Genomic DNA, 9,296 nt, shown 5'->3' with positions numbered 1-9,296 from the left:
AAGTTCAAATTAAATTTGATGAAATTAAAAAGAGTTTTAGTACTACAGGTAATTTTCTATTAGAAGTAAGATTTTTAATAACTTGAAAAATAAGATGAATTACATGCTATATCACATTCAAATGCACCTATAAATGCATAATAGAAAGGAAGTGCAGGACATAAATTTAGTCTAGTACTTCCTCCCGTCTAAAAGTATTTTTCATTTTAGAAGTTTATTGTTCTTAAAGACACAATCACCCTAATTGTGAAAAAGAATGACACATAATAACTAGAATACTTGATATTTTCTTAAGAGGAGTGTAAAAGAGAAAAATGTAAAAATACGATAAATAATTTGTGACGAATGGAATATAGCCAGTAATTAAAGAAATAAGAATATAGTACCTTGGACAAGAGATATATCAATGATTGCATATGATTTCTAGCAACAGAATCTCCAACAAAGGCAATTGATTTTCCTCTAACAATTTCAAGAAATTGATGTGCATCAAATATTGGTAGTTCACATCCATCTGGTTTCCATTTCCACTTGAAAAAATCAGTATCAGGACTACCATATTTAATTTCATGCAATTTTGATATTCATAAATTGCATTACATGCATGACATGTTTGTATAATAAGTCCCTTCTGGATTCGGTACCCATTCTCCTAAAGATAAGTCACAATAATCTTCTATATTATTATTATTATTATAATAATTAATTTCTGAGATTTTCTTCTCAAAATAAGGATAGTAAAGGGTGATGATGATTGTAAACAAGAAGAAGGTAAGGCCAACAAGAGTAACAATTTTGGTAAAAAACTTACTTTGGGTTTGTGGCCTCATGATGAAAGCTATTGTACTTAAAACTTCAAGGAAATACTTCCATTATATATAAAGAGATGTAGTGAGTGAATAAACATTAATTTATACCACTCTCATCCCAAAATAAGTAGGTGTTTGGCCATGCAATATCATATCACGATATGGAATTGTGAGATTGAATCAGCGTTTGAATGTTTTAGCAATAAAAAAAATTGTCCATAATAAGTGTCACTTTACAAATTCAACACAAAAGTTTGTATGTTTTTCCAACTATACTCTTATACTCCATTTTTATATATAATAGTGTTCCAACTTTTTTTATTGATTTCTTAATAGACGTGATTTTAGTTCAAATGACACTTGTTTCTTAATGTACATAAATTTTACTTTTATCGTTGTAAGGTAGATTCTCAATTTAAAAGAAATATATTTGACGTAGAAGAATTAGTAAAAAAGCAAATGTACAAAATTAGTATTGCAACAAATAATATTAAAACAGAACTAGTGTATAACATATTATTATGCATTCATTCTACCCCTAGGTCAAAACTCAAAACTCAAAAGAAACTCTAAAAGAGAGATTTTTTTTATAGCAAAAAGGCAAATGAACTGAGGAACTTTTAAAAAAAAATTATTATTTGTAATATCACATATTTTTCCCTTTCTTTTAAGGGTAATTTCCCCTTTCTATACAAAAACGACCAAAATTACTCTTGACAACTCTGAATGATAACTAAAATTAAAAAACACAAACCAAAAAATAGATTATTATTTTTTCACTATCAATTTTTTCCCTTCTTGTAAGGCAATTACCCCCTTTCTGTACCACAACAAACAAAGTACTATAACAATTGTGAATAATAATTATAAATAAAAAAAAAAAGTTTTCCTTTAGAAATATGGCAAATAAAAAAGATAATAAAATATTATCTATGACTTTCCTCCCTTTTCATGAGTTCAAGTAAGAAATCATTCCACACATCAATTGGGCCTGGCAAACACCAATGGACACAATCATTTGAAAATGTAACATTTGGTTTGGGCCAATGTCCATATTTACTAGGATGACCATCTCCTCTGAACAACATTGCTTGTGTTGCATCAAATAGCCTAAATTTCAAATTTCTCATTTTTCCTTGTTTTTGAGCAATCGTAAGTTCTTGCAATTGAATCTTGTAAAACTCCAAGCTATAATCATCCAATACCTTTTCGTTCCTCTTAAATGGGGTCGTCCTAACACAATCTCCTCCTTTATCCCAAACCCCGTCTTCAAAATGAGACGGGGCAAATGTCCTCAGAAACGTCACACCCTTATAATTTTTCAGGCTGTTAATAGTCTGAAAAGCCGTGTGAAAAGCCTTTTGGTAGCTGAAAAATGATGTCATTTGGCTAACATTGGGTTGCGAGCAGAAAAGGCAGCCAACAAGGGTGTGGTTTAAGTAGAACATAGTTGGACGGGAAAACCAATGGCCAGATGAGATGATTACATAATCGAAATCTTGAATTTTGGTGTTCCAAGATTCATCAGGTTCATCTAGACATAAATTAAAAGGTTGATATATGTTATTGGGCTCGGTTTTATTTGCTTTTACCAAATAGGGTGCCCAAAATATGGACATGTTGAAGTTGTAATCTCTATATTCCCAACGTCTATTTTCTTGGTCTGTCGAATTTGAAACATCTATGGGGTACACAACCTGAAACCAAAATTACAACATAGTATTTAATGAATTTTACGAATTGTTATGATAAGGGTGGAGAAACAGCATTCTTGGAAAAGCAGTATACGACAACATGTACTCAGTGAAATTTCACTAAATGGAGTCTGGAAAGGGTAGAGTATACGCAGAGCTTATCACTTTCTCGAGAGGAGGTAGAAAGGCTATTTTCGAAAGACCCTCGGCTCAAGTGCATCAAACTCAAGTAAAAGAAGAAGAAAATAATGAAGAAAGCATATCCACTAACAAGAAAAGAAGTGTAAAGTCTACCAAAAAGAAAAAAATAATAATTACAATAGCAAAATAGTCTGATAATTGAAACACAATACTAAAACAAGAACTACAAGGGTACGACTAGTACTACAACATGCACCAACAAATCTAAACATACACACAACAAGACAACATTTCACCCCTAATAAAGCAATATACTACCACTAAATTGAATATGATTTTGTAACGTATGTAATATAATATAGGCAAATAAAAAGGACCACTTTATTATACATCACAAGTAGAGTTGTCAATACATATTAAAATCAAAATCGAATATATATAGCTAACAGTGGACAACTAGTTGATTTGGACATCGACCCTTTACTCCTACCACAACTACTGTAGCTATCAATATGATTAAAAATGGGGTAATTGTAATGACCCTAAAGGTCATTTTTGGAAATTTTCATAAAATGACCGTTTTACCCCTCTCAATAGTTGCCCCGAGTCCTAATTGTTGTATTTTCGAAGTTGGTTTGAAGGAAAATTGATGAAAAGTTGAGTTTTTAAGAGTTAAAGTTTGGTTAAAAGTGCTATTTCGAGTCATTTGGAGTTTCGAAACTCGAATCGGATTTCCGTCGATTCCAGCAGTTTTAGAATGTCGAAATGGGTCTATGAGAATTTACGGAGTCAAATTTGGAGTTAAAACGAAGATTTGAGGTCCTAAGTTGCTAAAATTGTGAAATTTTGATCAAGAGTTGACTTTGGTCAACAAACGAGGTTTCGGTGCTCGAAATGGAATTCCGAGGGCACCGTTGGATTCAGGGGGTGATTCTAAGTCTAGAATGAGTCTTGGTTGAATTTTTAGAGGCCTCGAGTGCGTTTCGAGTTTTTGAGCCTAAAGTTAGTTTCTTGACGCCTTATCGGATACCGGGAGACCTCGAATTCAAATTCCGACGATTTCATTGAGTCCGAAATGTCATTTTCAAGATAGTAGCATATTTGGTTTGTGTTCGGGAAGTGCCAAATGAGTTTTGGGTGAGCTTTTAAGCTTCTTGGATGCTTTGACACTATTTCAGCAAATTGTGGCAACTAAAGGATTCATTATTAGTTTTAAAGGTCGAAAAATTATTCCGAAAGTTCTAAAACTTTGAGCATGAATTATAGGACTTATCTGCAAATTTTGGTGCATTTTCGCTAACCCGAGATTGGACTTTATCGCAAATAAGAAATAATTGTTTACCGAGTAGAAATGATATTTGACTGGGCAAATGAGCATGAAATTGAGCTCCGATTGAATGAGCAGGTCCGTTTCATTATTTAAGACATTTACAAAAAAGAATCGGGTCATTTCACTATCGTATGAGGAAATTACGGCCTTTTTAGTGAAAGATTAACTGCTGTTTTTCTGGTGCATAACAACCATGTACTGTTATAAAAATCTCAGACTGTGTTCATTTGGTATTTTGAGCATATCGGGAGTTCTAGAGATCGGAATGGAGTGATTCTTACGGGTTTCTTCTTGAATTAATATGAGGGTTAGTATTCAATCTTCAATTCGACATTTTCTCATAATTTCTTTATCTGGTTTTTTTTCCTATCCGTAAATCTCTTGGGAAAAATTGGGGTTTTATCGATTTGGACTCCCTTTTTGATGAAAAAGGTATATTTACGATCCTTATGTTATGGGTAAACTGATTTTAACATAAAATTATTGATTCATCGATTATTTTCATCATATTAACCGCGTACAATTTGGACTTTCCCGGTAAAGTTAAAGTTTGATAAATTGAGAATTTCAAGGTCGATCTTAACTCCGTTTTTGATGAAATTTCATATTTGAACTTATCTAAGCATGGGTAAGATGTTTTTCAAGAGATATTTCATTTTCGAGTCGGGGTTTCGGATCCGAATATTTTAGGCTTCTTCAAGAACGTGGATTTTCCTTCAAATTGAGTTTGTGAATTGATTTCAACTCCGTTTTCAAATTGGTTTTCACCATTAGCTTCCAAATACTTTAAGGATCATTTTACATCAAAAATTTCCAGATTTGGGTATCGTTTTCCGGTATGAGACTTTTGGACCGTTTTGCCCTTTTTCCCTAAATTTCTTGATTTTGGTGTCATTGGACTCGAATTGTGATTGTGAATAATTGTTTGAATAGATTATCGTGATCCGGATTATACTCGGAAAGGAAAGGCTCAAGTCAAGTAACTTTTGGAGTTCGTTTTAAGGCAAGTGGCTTCCAAACTTTGTAAAACTCTTAGACTACGCATGACTACTTTCCTAATTGTGTTGGGGAGTAATGGGGATTGAGGATGGGTTTTATTTGTTGATTGAAATTGTTGTAAATGAAAGATGGGGAATAAAACGAGCTAAATGTGTTATATGTGACTTGAATTTGTTGAATAAGTCATGTGATAACTGATATTGAGGGGATAGAAGAGCATGAGTAGGCTATGATTGATACAGACATTGATGTTGAGACAGATGATGTGTAATACTATGATGTGGTCGTGATATGGTTGTGATTGAGACAGATGATGTGTAATACTATGATGTGGTCGTGATATGGTTGTGATTGAGACAGATGATGTGTAATACTATGATGTGATCGTGATATGATTGTGATTGATGACATGTGCATATTCATTATTCATCCCATGTGTGAACTATCTGTTGCATGAGTTCTGAGACACTGATATGAGGATGGATGGATATGAGACACAGTTGAGACTAGCTCCGGCTAGAGATATATGAGATGGACTAGCTCCGGCTAGCGATTTGGATGCCGATGGGATCTGGTTCCGGCGGTGATACATGGTCCATGTGTGGCCCCCATGGGTTCTGATTTGAGTATTCAGCGCGGACTGATTACGTCAACAGATGTGTATCGTAGGACAGACATGCATCACGACTACATGACATCATTATTGCATTTTGCATCGCATTTGCCTTATCTTTGTCTGTGATGTGTGGATTGTATCGGTTTACCCTTCTTATGTGGAATTTGATCTACTTGCTCTTATTTGTTGATCTGAGGTTGATGAGGATATACTGTTGGTTCTGGCTGTTGAATATGATCTGTTTAGTATAGGTTGGTTGGTTTGCTGCTAGATTGAAGTTTCGGTGGTTCGGTTGGGATTGAAAGGAGTTGTTTGTAGCTGCTAGTTTTGCTTAGTTTAGAGTTACTTGCGAGTACCTGTGGTTTTCGGTACTCACCCTTGCTTCTACACAATTGTGTAGGTTGACAGCTCTCTCTCAGATTCGGCTTAGTATTTTCTTTAGCAGATTGAGCTTCGGGACATACTCGAGAGGTAGCGGTTCATTCCAGACGTGCCCTTGAGTTATCTTTACTTTCAGTTTTGTTCTATTCGAGAACTATACTCTGAGACTTGTATATTTTTATTCGAATTCTGTATTTAGAGGTTTGTACATGTGACAACCAAATTCTGGGTAGTGTTGAGTCTTAATTAAAGTCTTCCGCTTATTTATTATCTTTTATTCTCGTATTTCTACTTCTCTATCGTTGTAGTTGGGTTAGGCTGACGTGTCTGGTGGGAAATGGACACGTGCCATCACATCCGGATTTGGGGTGTGACAGTAATTTTTTGTGTTCCAAAATTTTTGATATGTCATTGTTTTGATAATTATAGTAAATTGAAACCTAACCATTTTCTTGTATCCACTATTATCGTGCATCGGATGTTCACTTTTATGCGTTTAGGTAGTTTAGGTATTAGAGTCTCATGTTGGTTCAAAATGTGGACTATGGTTTCCTTAATTATACGATTTTGGACAATATTCACACCGTAAACTATTTATAGATTTGAATTAAGTGCAAAGGTCTACTTTATTAGAGTATAAGTGATAAACTAAATGTGCATTTCCAACTAAAGTTAGGATAATTTTGTGAATTTCTCAATATAAATACTTTTTGTCTTATGAGTTCTTAATTAGGTTTTGTCTTAATTAAGGTAATATATGTGTGTAAATTACTTCAAATAAGAGGGAATGTTGACTACTATATTTTATTTTATTTATAGGTAAAGGAAATTAGGACAATATACTTAAAGTTACAAATGACAATTTTTGGTCTAGTAAAAAGTAAAAACGTTAAGAGAACACTTCACCAAAATAATATGTGAATATATCATTAATTAGTACGTAGATTATAAGATACTGCAAATTAATTAGGTATTAATTAGCTAGTGAATGAGTTGTTAACTTGTTGGTTTGTTCTTGAGCTAAATAGTTATAAATAATTATCATTAGGATGTTATTTTTATCTTTAAATTTCAAGTCAATGAGAGGGGGGGAAATGTGGAAGCTAGAAAAAAAACGTTCTAGATGACCAAGTTGGGTCTGATTTAGAAGGGGAAAAAACGTGTTAGTACTTTATAATATTGCTAGTGGAAGAAGCATAAAGAATGCCTATTTCCAAATACTCCCCCAGTCTCGTATTAGATGGACATCTTACTAAAAATATTTATCTCATATTACTTGATCACTTATTAAATTAGAATAGAATTAATAAAAAAAAAATCATTTACCCCTATAATTAATATGACCTTTGCAAGTTTAAATAAATTCTGAAATTTGGAAACTCTCCGTGAGTGGCATTTGATTTGTCACTAAATTATAAATTAAAAAAATGCTAATATATACTTAAAAAATAGATCGTAAACTTCTAAATCTTAAACATTTCATGACTATTTATGTTTTCGACGAGCAAATTTGCGATGGAAATCTCATAGGAAATTTATGTTTTTTGAGTACCTCATAATTAAGAATAATGGCAGAGCTGACAATTCTAATAACATTATGCAAAAAAATGCAAACTTGTTATACTTAGCAAGAATACGTGATCTAAATTAATTTGTGAACAACTTTTGTTAGTACACCATTAACTTTCTTGTACTCCTTATTCCCCAAATTTTTTAGTCGGTCTCATAAAAAAATATTAGATTTTATATTTAAAAATAATTTGACTTTAAATTCATATTTACATTTACACTTAATATAATCACACAAAAGTATTAAAATAATTTGACAAAAGAAAAATAAAAGAAAAATCTCTTAAACTTTGTACCAAATAGTATCACATTATTGAGAATATCAATAATTCATATTATAAAAACTTTTACTCATACCCTACTTTTGCAATATACTTTTTAGGTGAAGGAAATTCAATTAACCTTTCTTGCCTTCAATTCCACCATTGATTAAAGATCAAATAAAATGTTTAACATTAAAAAATCTACATATTAGACCAAACTAAATAGAGGGAATAGTAAATTGATCAGCCGGCCTCCCTCTTTTAGTTTTTCATCCATGTTCGATACTTATATTAGAGTTCAATTAAATTCGAATTCACACTGGGAAATTCCACATTAACAAAAGCGACTTTGTATCCAAGGAGACTCAAATCCGAGACATCTAATTAAGTATGAAGAGGTACTTACCACTCCACTACCATCCTTATTAGTAACCGGCCTCCCTTACCTACCCCCATCCCACCCCACACACACAAAAAAAAAAAAAAAAATACTCTACATGACAAAAAGATATTATTGATGAGAAATTACCTTAGACAATAGGCATATCAATGATTGCATATGATTTCTTGCAACTGAATCTCCAACAAAGGCCAATGATTTTCCCCTAACAAATTCAAGAAATTGATGTGCATCAAATATAGGCAGCTCACATCCATCAGGTTTCCATTTCCACTTCAAGAAATCAGTATCAGGCCTACCATATTTCATGCAATTTTGATGTTCTTGAATTGTAAAACATGTCATATTTGTATAATATGGAGCGTCTTGATTTTCTACCCATTCCCCTGAAAATAAATCGCATTTTTCATCAGTACTATTAATAATCCTTGCTTCTTGAGGCGCCACGGAGACATGATCATCACTTTTGGTCACGTTAACTTGTTGTGTTGTACTACTATTACTACTATTGTTGGATTGGTGTTGTGTGTTAGAATCAGGAAGTGGTACCAATGAAGAAGAAGAAAGAACTTGTGAGAGTTTTTTAGGGTGCATAGAAGGATAGTATATAGGGATGAGAGTGAACAAGATGGCGAGGGCGATGAAGGGGGCAATTTTTGTAGCATTTTTCTTTCTTGTTTGTAGTTTACCTAATGAATGATCAAGATCTTGAAAATTCATGGAGAAAGAGTGAGGGAGAGAAGGAAGAAAAGGAGATGTGGACTTGTGAAAGAAGGAAAAAAGGAACTTTTAAAAGTTGCAAATATGTAAATTCAATAAACAAATTATGGCCATGTGTAAGATTAGACTTAAGTAAGACATGAGGAAATTCGTATTGCCGTCCTTCCTTCCTCTAATTCAATAAACAAACTATGGCAATGTATTTGGATGCTCTGATTTATAAAAGGGAAAACAACTCTTCTACCGAAAAGGGAACTATTTATAAGTGGCTATCTCTTATTTTCATATTTCTATTTTTAACTAGTAATGTGTGTAGATTGTTTGATACCATCAAAGTATATATATATACATATTCTGATGGTATCAAAGAGGAA

The 9,296-nt window shown here is 32.9% G+C and overlaps 1 protein-coding gene across 1 annotated transcript; it reads right to left on the bottom strand.

Annotated features, from left to right (window-relative positions):
- Nucleotides 1-1,652: 1,652 nt before the first annotated feature.
- On the bottom strand, nucleotides 1,653-9,089 carry LOC125849196 (protein trichome birefringence-like 19). The gene is made up of 2 exons (XM_049529228.1): nucleotides 8,332-9,089; nucleotides 1,653-2,506 (listed from the first exon to the last, which is right to left on the bottom strand). The coding sequence occupies exons 1-2, from the start codon at nucleotides 8,920-8,922 to the stop codon at nucleotides 1,736-1,738; spliced, it is 1,362 nt and encodes a 453-aa protein (XP_049385185.1). The 5' UTR covers nucleotides 8,923-9,089; the 3' UTR covers nucleotides 1,653-1,735.
- Between the last annotated feature and the right edge of the window lie 207 nt (nucleotides 9,090-9,296).

This window comes from Solanum stenotomum, chromosome 12, assembly GCF_019186545.1.
Source record: "Solanum stenotomum isolate F172 chromosome 12, ASM1918654v1, whole genome shotgun sequence".
NCBI classification, from domain to species: domain Eukaryota; kingdom Viridiplantae; phylum Streptophyta; class Magnoliopsida; order Solanales; family Solanaceae; genus Solanum; species Solanum stenotomum.
Note: the sequence above shows the minus strand (reverse complement) of the source record. Positions and strands in the feature narration are given on the sequence as shown.